This window comes from Capra hircus, chromosome 8, assembly GCF_001704415.2.
Source record: "Capra hircus breed San Clemente chromosome 8, ASM170441v1, whole genome shotgun sequence".
NCBI lineage: Eukaryota > Metazoa > Chordata > Mammalia > Artiodactyla > Bovidae > Capra > Capra hircus.
In genome coordinates, this window is record NC_030815.1 from 38,178,691 (window position 1) to 38,194,993 (window position 16,303).

Below are 16,303 nucleotides of genomic sequence, written 5' to 3' on the forward strand. Positions count from 1 at the left end.
CCCCATTTAGTTTAAAAAAAAAAAAGATCAAATTCAGGGTGAAATCTGTCCTTTAGTACTTAAGATTTCATACTAGTTCTCAATACCAAAAATCGAGTAAAAAATTGTGCATAATGTGTTTCAGTAAAAACACACACTGAAATACTCTGGAAGTGACTAATTCTTAAAGATACCAACAAATATAAGCCATACAAATGTAAAAAAGGGAAGCAAGATGAGCTATTTTTTTTCTGATCATAAAATATTTATTAAGGTATACTTTAGGGAATATAGTGAATATAAAATTTAGGATCACAATATGAAGCAATTTCAATCCTCTCAAAAAGTCAGCCCAGTCCTCAATGCTCTGCAGATGTAAAACCACTGGTGAGACTCACTAAAAGCAGTTTGACTAGTACAGAAGAGGCTTTTCATAAAATTTACAACTAGATCATCTGAATACCTCTTTTAAGTGCAAAACCACACCACATTACACTAATGCAGCAACGATGCATTCATATTGTTTTCATTAGTAGTCAACTTGCGTAAAACACCAGAAAAAAGCACAATGGAGCTCACAAAATGGGCTAAAAAATGAACCTGTTCTTGCAAAACACACACTGTAATGGAAGAAGACATTAAAAATGTATTATGCACACTACAGAAGCTGCGTTCATTCCAACAATCTCAAGTGTCACTTCCTTTTCTAAAATCAAATTACATGAACCAGGCACAACTAATATTCGGGAGGCAGTGTGTAGCTAAAATTTCATTTAACTAATTTCTCAATGATTTAAAAAATCCCCATAAATCTTTTCTGTCCTGAGGTAGTTGCAAAATAAATCATAACTTGGATATCAACTAGAGCTGAGGCTTTGACTTCTTACTCATTAAAACTAGTTGTTAACTGACAAGAACTACCTTTTGATATTTAAAAGACAGTTGAGAAATGGGCCTCTTACTACACACACAAGATGATGGCTATGTAGGAAAGAGGATTAGCTGCTTCAGAACATGAGATATGGTCCACCATTGCTTCCACCCCTCCCAACCACCCCCAACCATTTTAGATTCCTTATTGTCCAAAAAGCCACGGGGAGCAACACAGTAGTAGACAGATCATCGTCCTTTGCTGTAGCCAGGGAAGAAAAGGTCAAGTAGAGTCTGCAGAACCTCATTGGGAATCATGATGTAATTCTGGCCAAGATCATGCCGGCAAGCAGGACAGGAGAACACTTGAGCCTTAAAGGAGCGCTGCAAACAATCCTAAGGCAAAACCAAAATCAAAATGAAAAGTAAACACACCCGATTTCATCTGAGGGTAAAGCATATAGAAAATACTCAACAATTTAGGCTTTTGAATAGAACTAGAAACTTACAATTTGGCAACAAGAGAAACATAAAAGATGAACAACTGTCAAGGCCTGAACCTGCAGTATGAAAATGAACTTACAGACAAGGCTTCAGTTCCACCTCTAACACATGATGTGAGACTTCAGGCAAATGACAATTTTTATATAAATTTCCTCATTCAGTGAAATGAGTGTTAGAATTCTGCATGGTTCCCACTAGCCTCACCTAGGTTGGATTTTAATCCTTATCTTTCCTGACGGGGCACTAAAGAAAAAAAAAAACAACTCAGGAATTCCCTTCTTAAAACTACTTTATCTATTTTATATAATGTGTTTTCCAAAAAGATAATATTTAACTGACTCAAGGTCAGATACAAACTCTTATGTGGAAAGTCTGTTTCCATTTTACAAAAGAAACTAAACCTCAGAAGTTAGGTCAGGACATATAACCACCAAGCAGCAGAACAAGATTCCAACCTTGGTTTGACTGAAATTCAAATTCCTTTATACCACACTGATAAGACAATACACAACTCCTCTGGGCATGCTGCCAGACAGAATTTGTTCTAGATTCTGTTAAGTATACAGAATTATTTCAGTCTGAGACATACATAAGCTGTAATAGAAAACACCAGCAACACCTTACTTTCTTTTCCATTTCAACTCATCTTCAATAATTTCAAACATGATAGAATGTGGAGACTATATAGATTTGAACTGCTGTAGAATTAAAATATGTATCCACCACCGAGATGAAATTAAATGCTTCCTGTCCAGCAAGGTTCCCTATCTATTCTGCTTCATGAAAAAAACTGCTTTTTCATGAGCTAAAAACAGGTTTGGAGGTTAGTGTGCCTCCTCGCCTAATAACGGAAAATGAGAAAGGAATTCTACTTACTTTACAGACATTGTGGAGGCAATCTGTTGTCACAGGCTGGTAAACTAGCTCCTGGCAGCATACACACATAAAAGATTGTTCCAATTTTTTCAGAAAATTCTAAAATGGTACCCAAGCGAAAGAAAAAAAGGTTAGCATTTCATAATATATTAACAGAATTCCAAATAATTGGGGGGAAAAGTGTCTATCGCGTTTAGTATATATGCTTTCTATCAAGAAAAAACAAAATCAAGTAGTGGTAACTACAAGCAACTGTGTAATAGTAAACTGCAGAAATCTCATCCATAAGATAAACATATTAGTTTTTAAATCTTAGGATTCAGTTGCAAAGTTTGCAAAGTCAAGATACGACTTTAAAAAGAAAACCTCATATTTCAGAGTTTACTATTTTTCACTTGAAAAAAATCATGAACAACTTGTCTCAAGGTCATTATATACAGATTTTCAAAAAGCTCCATGGTATTCTAAATATATCTATATATTCTAATATATCTATTCACCCTTTTCTCTTATAAAACTTCAGTACTTATTTTTTATGCTGAAAAAGATGAAACCACTTGGCAATAATACTCTAGTATAAAAAACCCCAAAGAATCAATGTATTTATATTCCTAGGATAATTTTCTGTGATATTTTGCCCCAATCCAAAAATCCCCTATTTTCCTATTGCTAACATTTACTCAAACTGGGATTAAATTATAGAAGGTCAAGCTTTCTCAAGCAAACATGATCAAATGAGTACTCTTTAATCTTCAAAAGCCATTATTGTGTTCTATTTTATCCAAGCTGTTTAACCTAGAAGGAAAAGTAGTTTTTTGAATAGTCACCAGGATAATCCTCCACTCAGTTATTTTTGGGTAGTGGGGGTATGTATTTTATATTTGTTTTGTTAATAGGAAAAGTAAAATCTACAAGCATTTCAGGTAAAAAAACCCAAACAAACAAGGATTACGTTTCATATTTATATCTTGATACTAACTTATTTATAAACCTGGATTATCATGGTCAAGTGAATTATCAATAAAGTATTATCCAACACACTAGAAGAATATCCTGGTTCTGGGGAGATGTGGAAAAAACTTTAATACCAAGTCCCTCTCTCTGTCAAACGACTTTATTTCCCCAGTACCTTCACAGTGCAATATAAGCATATGTAGCATCAACATTTTGAGTTCCTACAATGTGCTAGGTACCCATCTACAGAGAGTAGTAAAAAGGCCAAGTCGCTGTTCTCAGAGAACTTTATATTCCTTTAGGAGAGCCAATTTTTAAAAATTCAATTTCAGATAGTCATAACTGAGGAAACAAAGCAAATTAAAGCAACAGGGTAAAGAGGGTCTATTTTAGAAAAGATAGCTGGGGAAGCCCTCTTTGGGGAGTGTAGTACTTAGTAGAGAGTTACAGGATATGAAGGAATGAGCTACATGAAGATACAGAGAGGAGAATGCCAGTCAGAGAGACAGCATATGTGTAAAGGTCCAGGAATAGGAACAGGCTCAGTGTGTTTAAATAGCACAAATGTCACTATGGCTGAAGCAGTTTTGGGGGGAAGAGTGGCAAGAGGGGAATGCAGAGGTTGGTAGGGATGCCAGATCAGGTAAGGCCTTGGGAAGGTGTTTGGATATAAATGTACATATGTAATATATGCACTTATTTAAAAGTCACAGCTGGCTAAAATCTGATTTGTTGTTCTTGGTTTATCTGAAAAGAATGGGCATGAAGCCTATGCAGGGTAACCACTAGCGGCAAGGTTACAGCCACCTGACCTAGGTATGTAAGATCCTGCCACCAGAGGGCAGGGTTTTATTGCTGGTTTGAGAACTGTCAAGTGGTGACTTTCACAAAAAAGTTACATTAAAAGAAGAGATTGAAAAGTATACTTGATTTGCACATATCTATCAAGTCTTGCAGGATTTGATGACTTTGATTTTTTTTAAATTGATAAACATGATATATCAAAAGCCTCAGACTGAAGTTTAATACGTATGTTCCACCCAGACAACAAATGTGCAAAAGAGAACTTTCATGTGCACCCAGATGTCATTATCCTTCACCTGTATCTGCTACTCTGTCTTCTGCCCATTCACAGCTGGGACTCATCTGAGTTACCACTAACCCAGCTGTATCCTCTCCACCCAGAAAATTAGACCATAATCAACAACTGCTTGTTGTTTCTTATTTGCTCTAAGTGAAAATGACTCTCACATACCAGAGTCAAGACTCTATATGCCTGAGTCTCTAGGCTAAAAAGTAAGTCAACACTTCTCACAGAGCTAACTCACTTTTCTCTATCCTCCAAACATGTAAATCTCATTCTACCCAAGGACAACCCAAAATATCATGTTTATAGATGAAACAAACAAAGAAAAAGGGTATTCCATAAATCTCCTTCACTCCAAATTGTGAACTTCCAGATATTCAAGCTGGTTTTAGAAAAGGCAGAGGAACCAGAGATCAAATTGCCAACATCTGCTGGATCATCGAAAAAGCAAGAGAGTTCCAGAAAAACATCGATTTCTGCTTTATTGACTATGCCAAAGCCTTTGACTGTGTGGATCACAATCAACTATGGAAAATTCTGTAAGAGATGGGAATACCAGACCACCTGACCTGCCTCTTGAGAAACCTATATGCAGGTCAGGAAGCAAGTTAGAACTGGACATGAAACAACAGACTGGTTCCAAACAGGAAAAGGAGTACGTCAAGGCTGTATACTGTCACCCTGCTTATTTAACTTCTATGCAGAGTACTTCATGAGAAACGCTGGACTGGAAGAAGCACAGCTGGAATCAAGATTACCAGGAGAAATACCAATAACCTCAGATATGCAGATGACACCACCCTTATGGCAGAAAGCGAAGACGAACTAAAAAGTCTCTTGATGAAAGTGAAAGAGGAGAGTGAAAAAGTTGGCTTAAAGCACAATATTCAGAAAACTAAGATCATGGCATCTGAAGTTATTTGCCATAACTTCATGGCAAATAGATGGGGAAACAATGGAAGACTTTATTTTTCTGGGCTCCAAAATCACTGCAGATGGTGACTGCAGTCATGAAATTAAAAGACACTTACTCCTTGGAAGAAAAGTTATCACCAAGCTAGACAGCATATTAAAAAGCAGAGACAATTACTTTATCAACTAAGGTCCGTCTAGTCAAGGCTATGGTTTTTCCAGTGGTCATGTATGGATGTGAAAGTTGGACTGTGAAGAAAGGTAAGCACCGAAGAGCTGATGCTTTTGATCTGTGGTGTTGGAGAAGACTGTTGAGAGTCCGCTGGACTGCAAGGAGATCCAACCAGTCCATCCTAAAGGAGATCAGTCCTGGGTATTCATTAGAAGGACTGATGTTGAAGCTGAAACTCCAATACTTTGGCTATCTAATGCAAAGAGCTTACTCATTTGAAAAGACCCTGATGCTGGGAAAGACTGAGGACAGGAGGAGAAGGGGACGACAGAGGATGAGATGGTTGATGGCATCACCAACTCAATGGACATGAGTTTGGGTAGGCTCCGGGGGTTGGTGATGGACAGGGAGGCCTGGCGTGCTACAGTCCATGAGGTCGCAAAAAGTCAGACATGACTGAGTGACTGAACTGAACTGATTCATTCCTTAGTCTAAAAATTGTATCAGGAAGATTTTTCCATAATGATGACTAAAAGCAACACAAAAACTATGAGAGTTTCCTCCAAATCCACATAAGAGGCGCATATAAGATATGCATTAACCCCATTTCAAACACACAGAAGTTCTGGCCAATGCCCTCAGAAAATGAAGAGAACATAGGAAGGAAGAAACTACTCAAAGGTGATCAAATGGAATTTCAAGAGAGGTTACTAGAGTCCGCCCACGACAGCTGCACATCACATACTTTGAAGGAAAGAAAACAGAAGAGTAATGCACTACACTTGACAAAGGTCTAATATCTAAGAAAACTGAAGAATCAAATTTATAAGTAAACTGAGAGACAAAAGCAACTGAGCCACGAATGAATAGACATTTACATCTGGAACTTTGCCTTTTGGGATTTGATAATAAAAATTCATTGCAAAACACAGCTTAACACAAAACCCAGACATCAGTTAAACTTGAAACTCCTTTTCAATGACCCAGAGAGATGTTGTGGGGAGGGAGGTGGGAGGGGGGTTCATGTTTGGGAATGCATGTAAGAATTAGATTTTAAAATTTAAAAAATAAAAAAAATTTAAAAATTAAAAAAAAATGTTATGATTATCAAAGAAAACAAAAAAATAAAAAACATAGGAAATACTTATATGCTGGTTTTTATTTTACTCCTAGGCTAAACATATGAGCATTGAAAATTGTGCTGAACTGCTTAATATTTATTCTATTAGGTAACTTGGAACAAAACTTTCCTGATGAGTTTTAGATTAAATTGAATGTGTTCCACAACTGAAAATTCTCCCTATGAAAAGTACCTCATACAGTTTAAGCACAAAGTAGTCAAAAAACCAACATCTAAGAGGCCTAAAATCAACTTAAAAGCATTTGAGTGCTGCCTCATTTCTGAAAGGAGCAACTGAATGAGAAGCCTGGATAAAAGGATCAAGTTTTAACTGCCTTGTGAAAATGATAATTCATAGGGAAATTATTTTTCATCATTTATTAATATTAGAAACTTTAAAAAAATCTTTACATACTGGTCCTTCCACAAGAGATGCAAGAACTTCATCCCATAGCTTCTGGTTTTGATGATCTTCTCTGATTAGATGTTGCTGCTGAGGGGTTAGTTGGAAAGCCTCAACTGCTTCTGCTGAATCTGATGGTTTGAGGACTTTGGAGGCACTTGGACAATCATCTAGATTTATTTAAAAATATATCAGCAGACTACAAGTGGTTCTAAGCAGATGAGTTAACCGGCACCAATTATGCTTAACATGAAGATAACAAGCATAAAGCAGCATCTAACTTTCCCACAGTTTAGGATACTTTGCTGTTTAGGCTCTGACATTTTTCAAATACACAAATATCCCACCCCTCTCCACCTCCACCATACACACACACACACACCCCTTTTTCTTTTAATTTCTTATGAGTTTTCCACTTACTCTTAGTATTTCCCTTTATTAAAAACTAAGTTATTTGTATTTACATCTTTAGATCATTACCTACCATCTGCAGATGGCCTTTTTGAGGTTCCTCTGGCCTTCTTTGACTGTCCTTTGGTCTTCTTCCCTTCCTTATCAGAAGGGTAACCTACTGGATACTGATGAGGGGAAAAAGTGCAATGTAGATTTAACCTTCATACAGAAGAGAGGTTAAAGGGGAATGGGGAGGAATCTATACTTTCCCTAAATTAAAAGGATTTATATAAAGGACATAGACATTGAAAGAAACAGAATTCAAAGGACAAAAGATTATTAAAAATCCCCCAATTCAGTGTAAGAAGATAGTTTTGACTGTTGAGATATTCCATTTTATAACATCATGATCTTAGTTTCAGACTGAAAAGAGAAAAGAACAGTCTACAAGTTGTGACTAGGTGGCTTAAAAAGTTTGAGGAAGAAAGTAGAATTAGATAGAAAGGTAAGTCTGTCTCCTAAAATTAACAGGCAGATAGGGTAAGGCAGGAGAGCTTTTAGAAGACTTAAAGCCACTACACTACTGAATCCTTTATCAACTAAAAGGTAAGACTTTAAGGAATAAATTCTTACCGATTACCCTGTGTTTTATTAGCTATACATCTTTTTGGACATGCTTTGTGATAACACTCATATTTAAAGCTCAAAATGTTACAAGTCTCAATAATATTAACTCATCATAGCTGATTGGCTTACATGCTTCTTTCTGTTCAACTGTTTCACATTTAACCTATCTAGAATACTGCTCTGCTGAACAGTAGACCTGAAAAAAAAATCTTTTGAAAATGGATTTAACAATAGGTTTTAAAAATATTTAGTTATAAAAGGAATGATTTTGGCAGTTATTTTAGCAGCTGACAGATCTCATTTAAACAATTCCATGAGTTTAAAAAGAAAAACAAAAACAAACAACAAAAAAAACAGACTTGCACTAGAAGAGACACACTCACCTGCCTGGGTGGTCAGACACTTGCCCATAGTTCAGCCCCTACACATGCAGTGTGGGCAGAGCCAGGGGAAATGACAAAGCTGGTAGTCTTTACGAGAAGCACAGTGATGGGGAATGATGGAGGATAAACTCAAACCATGCTCTGAAGTCAGTGTCAGGGACAAAGTCTAGGGTGTATAGGCAGTGGAGGGGGAATGTAGCCATACCATCCATTATGCACACAAAACTAACAAAGTCTTACATGGGTTAACAGCTAAGCATGGGCAAAGAGAAAAAAAAAGGCAAAGCACTAAAGGTGGTGACAGGACAAGGAAGCAGCTTGGAGGGGGAAGAGAGAAAAGGGGTGAGGAAAAGTGAGAAGGGTAGAAAGCAGACCACTCTTATAAGCCACCTCCCCCCTTCCCCTACCAGAGACACACCCCCTGTGCCCTCTAGGATAAGACTTCCCTTCTCAAGGCCTCCTATATCTCAATTTCAGGTATCCCTTTCCCTCATACTTAAAAGTCCAGAGTGAATTGGAAATACTGTTGACCCTTGAACAATGCAGGAAGTTAGGGTGGGGCCAATTGTACAGAAGTCAAAAATTCCTGAGTAACTTATGGCTGGCCTTCTGCATCTGGGGATTTAACCAACTGCAGAAATGTACTGCAATATTTGCTATTGAAAGAAAAAAAATCCGTGTGTAAGTGGACCCATGTAGTTCAAGCCTGTGGTGTTCAAGGGTCAAATGTATTTTACTTTTCACTGTCAAGCCCAGTTTTCCCCAAGCATAATCCTTGGTCTTAGGGCAGTTTGACGCCTAGGAGGCTGCTTTTTTACTTCTTTTCCTTTCCTATACTATTGTGATCTCATTCCTCACCCCTTACAGTCCACTGATCAACTGCTGTGGGTTATATCCAGTGTTAAGGCACACAGCACACAGGCATACATTTCTATGAGCACACATGTAGCCTAGACAAATGTAATCTAACCTGTAAACGAAGACACAGTCTCCTTGACCGTTCTATTCCTTCTGAGGTCCAAGGAGCAGGTTCAACATCATCTCTCCTTAAAAGATAGCGCCAAACCAAGAATCCATGGCTTGATGAAATCTCTGGCCAGTATTTCACCACCTAAATCATAATATTTCAGCTAGTTTGAGATGTACGGTTTAGACTTATTCAAAATGTCATGTTAGTGTTTTAAGTAAACTTGGCAGAACTAAATGCAACTTTGAAAAAAACTGGCTTTGCTGGAATAGTAAGAAGTATGCACTAAAATATTGTTTTGACTTTATTTCCTAATTATGATAATTCCCATAAGGACAGACTGCTACAAATTTCAAGTTGTAGCAAGATTATGTTCATTAATATAATTTTACATAGTAGATTAAAATGGTGGCAGTAGATGCCTTCATTTTTAAAACAAAGAATGCATCCTATTTTAAAATTATAATGTGCTCTACTTTGAAAAATCTATTACAGTTAAAATCATTCTGGAAGATATAAGAATCCAATATTTACAACGGCCAAGTTATTTGAACAGTTTTATCATAAGAGAATATCACTTATAAAAAAGCTTAACCCCAAATATAACTCTGCCTTTAGGGACTTCAAGTAAGTCTTAAAAGACAAGTATCAAAATTAAGAGCTCGTTTTTTGCATGTTTTATTTCTAGAAAAAGTAGAAAGACCAACTAAGAAGGTCTATTGTTTCCTTTAGCCCACCCACAGTAGAGCAGTTCCCTGTGGCAACCCTGTCTTGAAAGCCCAGGAAGAATGACTAACAAGATGTCATGCCAGATAGAGCACCTTATAAATGCCATCATATCTGTTGCCTTCTTCAGGAGCATATTTGCTGATCTTCCTCCCTTTAAAACTGCGTATCACTCTGACTGGCTTACCAGCTCTCCAATTCCGAGACTCTGCTCCAATTTTATCATCCAATGGAGCATCACAGTTTAGGGCCAATGCCCTAAAAAATAAAACAAAGTCTTTATACCAAGTAATCTTTCTTGAAGTATATAATCACATCATTAGCTAACTTAAAAGGTGAATTATGCCTTACCTGATGGTTAAGATTCTATGATTCTTTCCATATTATTCCAGATAATAGGATTATGCTTTCCCCCACCAGCAGAGAAGACAAATCAGTTTTCTGATGTCACCCCCAAGCCAGGGGATTGGTTCTCAGATAGCCTGTAGGGTTCTTCTGAAAGTAATAACATCTGTGCCACGTATAATAGAAAACAACTAGAAATACATGGAATTTTCTTTAAATAACGTTGTTGAGGGAAGGGAGAAAGTTGGAAAACTAAAGCAAGTTGACTGCTGTAATCATTATTTTTGATAAGGGAATAAGGTTAAATTGTTGGAATAATGTAAAAAGAAATCCAGAAAAATAAATTTGTCTGCAAGGTACAAATGACCTTTCTTGGTCTACTTTCCATATTCCAGACAGAGATTCCTTAAAGTTTACAAGATAATAAAGAACAAGTTTAACATGAAGATATCCTTTAAAGATTTCCAGTAAAAAGATAAGTTTAAATAAAACTGAAGCATTCAAATACTTGTGCTAAATCATGACAATAAAGATTTTTGGCTGCTCAAGATCACTACATTTTACTGTTGACACATGAACAAGGAGGAACACTGAGCTGGAAGCAGCACTTGATTTAGCTGAACCTTCCTTAGTATGTGTACTCATCGCGTAGTAACTAATCAGTAAGGTTATTAGATGTTAGAAGACTTTCTTGGGGAAACATAGTCCTACCCTCCAAAAGACAAATTAGAACTATTTAAAGTTAGTATTTTTCCTCTAAGATTGTGGTAGCCAACCTATCTGGCACTAGAGACCTGTTTCATGGGACACACTTTTCCCATGGAATGGGGGTGGGGGAGGATAGTTTCAGGATGATTCAAGCATATTCCATTTATTGCACACTTTATTTCTATTATTATCACATCAACTCCACCTTCAGATCATCAGGCATGAGATCCGTGAGGTTGAGGATTCCTTCTGTAAGACACCTGTATCCTACCTTAAGTGGAAAGAATCCACTGAGAACATTTAAGGTTAAAAAATAAATATACAGACACCCTCCCCTGAAATCTGGTAAAATCAGATATGAACAAAATACTTTTTTCCAGGGTACAGTTCTTTTTATGCAGGCTCAAAAAAAAAAATTAAGACTAAATGACTATTCTATTATAATCTCTATCATAGTTAAAGTAAATGAACTTAAGTGTTCTGTTGTAAAAATTTTTTTTAGGTTTCATTAAAGCTCTTCAAGTTATCTTTTTTTGGTTAAAATCTCAAATGGGAAATGCACTAAAACCCTGTCAGGTAGAAGAAACTGTAGCCATCAACGCCAGCGTTGGTATTATTTATGGAATATCTACTGAGATACACATACTTTATCCCCTAAAAGAACTGAGACAGAGATATGTACTATCTTCCTGTTAATGAGTAGAATGCTTTGGTGTCACAGGTACCTTTCATCATAATGACTGCCACCACTAATTGGCATTATTAACTCACTTCCAGTTTCATGTAAGTGTGCAGTCTGCTCAAGTCTGTGTAAAGAGTTCAAGAGGATGAAACTAGGCAAAACAAAAGGCGTTTCCATTACTCTGCCCACAGCTCAATCAGTTGCCTCTAATTGTCCCGATAAAGGATGGTCAGGTAACCTGCTGCCCTTTTCAGTTTCATAAAGTGTAAGAGCTGAGCAGAAATAGGAACAAACTTCTTAAAAGCAAGGAGCAGGTATCAAACTACCTCTCAGTAGAGAAGCAAAAAGGAATTAGAACACATGCACTCCAGGAAAGAATATACTATGAGTCAAAGCTAAGGGTCTTTTACTTCAGTATTCATGTTTATAGTAAGACACATAGGTATCTTTGCTGAAGAGGTCTTTACAATCACAAGGCGTACGCACAGCTCAGTGTATAAATTAACTGAAGGAATGTTAGCATCTCTGTGATAAGTTAATCCTGAATTTTTCTGAGTTACTATTTCATTTTCACTACCTTCCTTATTAATATAGACATTTTTACTGTCAATTATTTTCTGAGATTGTAACATACGATAAACAGGGTATACTTATTAGATTTTTCCAAGCTTGAAAAGAAACTCTCATGTACAAGTGCAGGTAGTTACAAAGTTTCATTCAAGTCAAATAATCTTATTATTTAAAAAAATATATAATTTTCAGATTTGACATAAAAAAGCCCTTTTGCAAATTCAAGATACATTGACAATACACATCAAAATATTTCTAATTCTTTTTAAGATCATTCCTCCTAAAGAATTGCTTCCTCATTAGAAAAAGACTGCATAGGGACTAGACTTCTGCCTCAACAATGTTTTCACCAGCAAATCTGACCTGTCTCCTCTGCTGGTTCAATATAATAATCCTACTGTCAGAAATAATATAGAAGGAAGACATAAAAACAGATTCTATATAACTTGGTATACAACAAAAGTCTCGAAACCAAAGTTATTCTTTACACAGTAATCAGAAATTAAGGGCACACTACTTAAAACTGAGTGATTTAGACTCAGGAAAGCAAAACTCACTTTTATTCCACAAAATATTAATAATAAAATACAAAAAATTTCAACTTTATCATTGCAAAATTATCACTATGACAAGTTACAATGTGCTATCTGATGGTTTGGGTCACAATCTATTTCTGGTGCTAGCATGCATTTACAAAATAAAACATTTTAAGTTAAAACTTTGTATTCCCATGGAAGCTGGAATATCATAAATACTTCTATACGATAAAAGTTAGAACAAGGTGGCTCTTTCGTAACGATTTTTTTTAGACACTTAAAAGACAAATTCTAAAAGCACCTTGTGCTTAACCTTAACCTTCTGATTAAGTTATCTGATGTTTCATGCACATAAATGTGGCTCCCAAACATAACCCTATTTCACATTAGTCTCTTCTAATAAGAAGTCTGTCACTTTAAAAGGTAAATTTGTGTTTAGTAGAACAAAATTTGACCTACGTGGTAGTAGGCAAGCCATCTTGTCCTTAATTTCACTTAAATTATTATATAGGTTTCTTTTCTTCAAAGTTTTCAACATGTTTCCAAATGCAAAGCACATGTATTAAGACTGGGAATTACGTCATTTAAAAAAGAATAATACTAAAAATTAGTTAGAAAGTTTATAAGTATTTATATACTAATCAGGTAATAAGATTTTTATTTTAGATATATTAACTTACACTTTAGGATTCTTCTCTACAGTGTAAGTTACAGATTATGTCCTATAGTCCAACTGTTAATACAAAGCCTAAATTCTAAACAGTTTTCATAAACTCCAACAATAAAGAGTACCTGTTCATGTTTGTTAATGTTTGATCAGCCGACGGTGCACCAATTCTTTTATTACCAGCAAGATTTTTACCACCACTCCCAGTGTAAGTGAATTCATCACCTCGGTCCTGCAGAAGAGCATTTTTGGCATTAAACATCTAAATCCAGGTATGATTTCACCAATTCTTATTTCATAGCCAGAACTTTGGTTAGGATGCTATAAGCTGACATGTTCTCTCAAGGTATCTACCAAAATAAGGGAAAATTCAAATATAGTCTTGTGTGTAATATACCTTCAAGCTGTATCACTTTATCTAAAGATTTCATTTTAATATTATAGCTTTCAACACCTCCAGGCATAGCTATTCTTGTGATATACAAATAACCTATAGAATGTTACAAAATAAGGTCTTATAGGTTGGGAATATTAATTTAACTCAATGTTATTAAAATAAATAAATCAATACTATGTTCGTAGGTTCTTTACAGGGCATCATTTTAATAAATATTCCAAAACTGATTTCTCAACAGCAATCTATACCATATCCAAGTTTGCTGATAACTTTCAAATTTATAATCCTCATAACATTGTAAGTTCCTCACATTTCAAAATCTATGGGTTTACCCAAGTTATATTTGGGTAAGACAACTGCATATAATTAAGAAGAAAGTTACAAAAGAATTTAACTACAAATTTATATCGTTATTGTTAAGCTTCTATTCAGTACTTAAACTAAGAAAACCATCAGTATGTAAATGACTTCTACTAACACTATCTTAATAGTGGTTCTTCAATGCAAGATTATTTTAATTAATTCAGACTGAATATAATGATTTTTTACTTCATTCTTGCTTGTAATAAAGGTTTTTCATCTAATTTTTCCTTTGGACTAAGAATCAGAAGTAAAATTTCATGATTTTAAGTGTTTTTAAATGTCTTAAAACTTTTGTGACCCTTTGCAGATCCAAACTGAGGTTTGGGTTAAACACTGTTGATTCAACACTGAGGTTTATATTTTAAGGAATAAGGCATTAAGGAATTCATCTTCAGTGTACACATCATTTGAAGAAAGTCTAATAAAAAGTACATATTAAAAAGTCCAGAATACTTCTTAAATTGATCAGATACGGTCTTCCAGATGGTATCTGGATTGACTTCACAATGGCAGTTTGGCAGGTTTTTTTTCCCTCCCCATTTTTTTGAGGGGCGAGCAGTTTCTTAAAGAACTAATCATGCCGCGGAGAAGGCAATGGCACCCTACTCCAGTACTCTTGCCTGGAAAATCCCATGGACGAAGGAGCCTGGTAGGCTGCAGTCCATGAGGTCGCCAAGAGTCGGACATGACTGAGTGACTTCACTTTCACTTTTCACTTTCATGCGTTGGAGAAGGAAATGGCAACCCACTCCAGTGTTCTTGCCTGGAGAATCCCAGGGACGGGGGAGCCTGGTGGGCTGCCATCTATGGGGTCGCACAGAGTCAGACACGACTGAAGCGACTTAGCAGCAGCAGTAGCAACAATCATGCAACTACCATACAACCCAGCAATTACACTTCTGGGCATTTATCCCAAAGAAACAAACACTCATATTTATACACACAAAACCCCCTGTACACAAATGTTTACTGCAGCATTATTTGCTGCAATGAGTGAATGGTTACACTGTGATACACCTATATCAATGGAACACTACTGAGCAATAGAAAGGAATGAACTATTGACACATGCCACAATGAGGATTATGCTGACTGAATAAAGCCAATCCCAAAGATTATACACTATAAAATTCCATTTATAAAAATTTTTAAGTGACAAAAATTATAGAAATGGACAACAAATTAGTGGTTGTCTAGAGTTAATGGGTATTGGGGAAGCAGAAATAGTATGGTGGCTGAAAAAGGGCAATGTGAGGGACCCTTGCAGTAAGGAAAATGTTCAGTGTCCTGAATGTATAGCAGTGTCAGTATCCTGGTTGTGATATTGGGCTATAGTTTTGCAAGATGTTACCACTGGCTGAAATTGAGTAAAGGGCACAGACATTTCTGTATTATTTCTAATAACTGTCAATCTACAATTATCCCCAAAATAAAATGAGCTCTAAAGAAAATGTGACTATTTTCATTGCAGTAATCAGCACATGCAATGATTAAAGACGCTGACTGATTTACTATGTTACTTGTACAGAACTGACCACTTCAACACAAAAGTCATGCTATAAGAGATGGGATTTATCCTGGACAAAGCTTCTGTATTTTACTGAATAATCAAGACAGGTTCTAAAGAACAAGGCTGCATCATGACTTACTACTTCATCCGCAAATCCACCAGCCAGGACAAGAGAGTAAGCGCCATCATTACTCCGACCATGAATTCCACCAACATGGGGTCGATGGACACCTGCTTCACTCACCTATAATAACATCAAGTGAAACTCAAAATACCTTCAAACAGTTCATTAATTTATATTTACAAAATGGTTTCACATATGTTACTGTATCCTAAAAGCTTCCAACTAAGAAGTGAATGTCACTCAGAATTCCATGTTTTGCTCAGACTTGACTTCTCTCCAACTATATATTCCTCAGGTACTGAAGTAATGACTTGTAAAACTGCTCAGGCCTAGAATTTTGAGTTTCAAAATAACTATTAAATCATCATCATCCTGTGCTACTGGTAATTCCAGCTCAATTCAGGTGAAAAATAATTTACTATCAGTGT

At 36.1% G+C, this 16,303-nt stretch overlaps 1 protein-coding gene across 1 annotated transcript in view; it reads right to left on the minus strand.

The window, feature by feature from the left end:
• UHRF2 (ubiquitin like with PHD and ring finger domains 2) overlaps window positions 221–16,303 on the minus strand; it is a 71,823-nt gene continuing 55,740 nt past the window's right edge. The window contains exons 9-16 of the mRNA XM_018052010.1: window positions 15,891–15,995; window positions 13,607–13,713; window positions 10,069–10,231; window positions 9,251–9,391; window positions 7,362–7,455; window positions 6,890–7,047; window positions 2,230–2,328; window positions 221–1,245 (exon numbers count right to left, since the gene is read on the minus strand). Of these exons, the coding sequence (XP_017907499.1) occupies window positions 1,099–1,245; window positions 2,230–2,328; window positions 6,890–7,047; window positions 7,362–7,455; window positions 9,251–9,391; window positions 10,069–10,231; window positions 13,607–13,713; window positions 15,891–15,995 (1,014 nt within the window). The 3' untranslated portion in view covers window positions 221–1,098. The remainder of the gene's footprint in view (window positions 1,246–2,229; window positions 2,329–6,889; window positions 7,048–7,361; window positions 7,456–9,250; window positions 9,392–10,068; window positions 10,232–13,606; window positions 13,714–15,890; window positions 15,996–16,303) is intronic.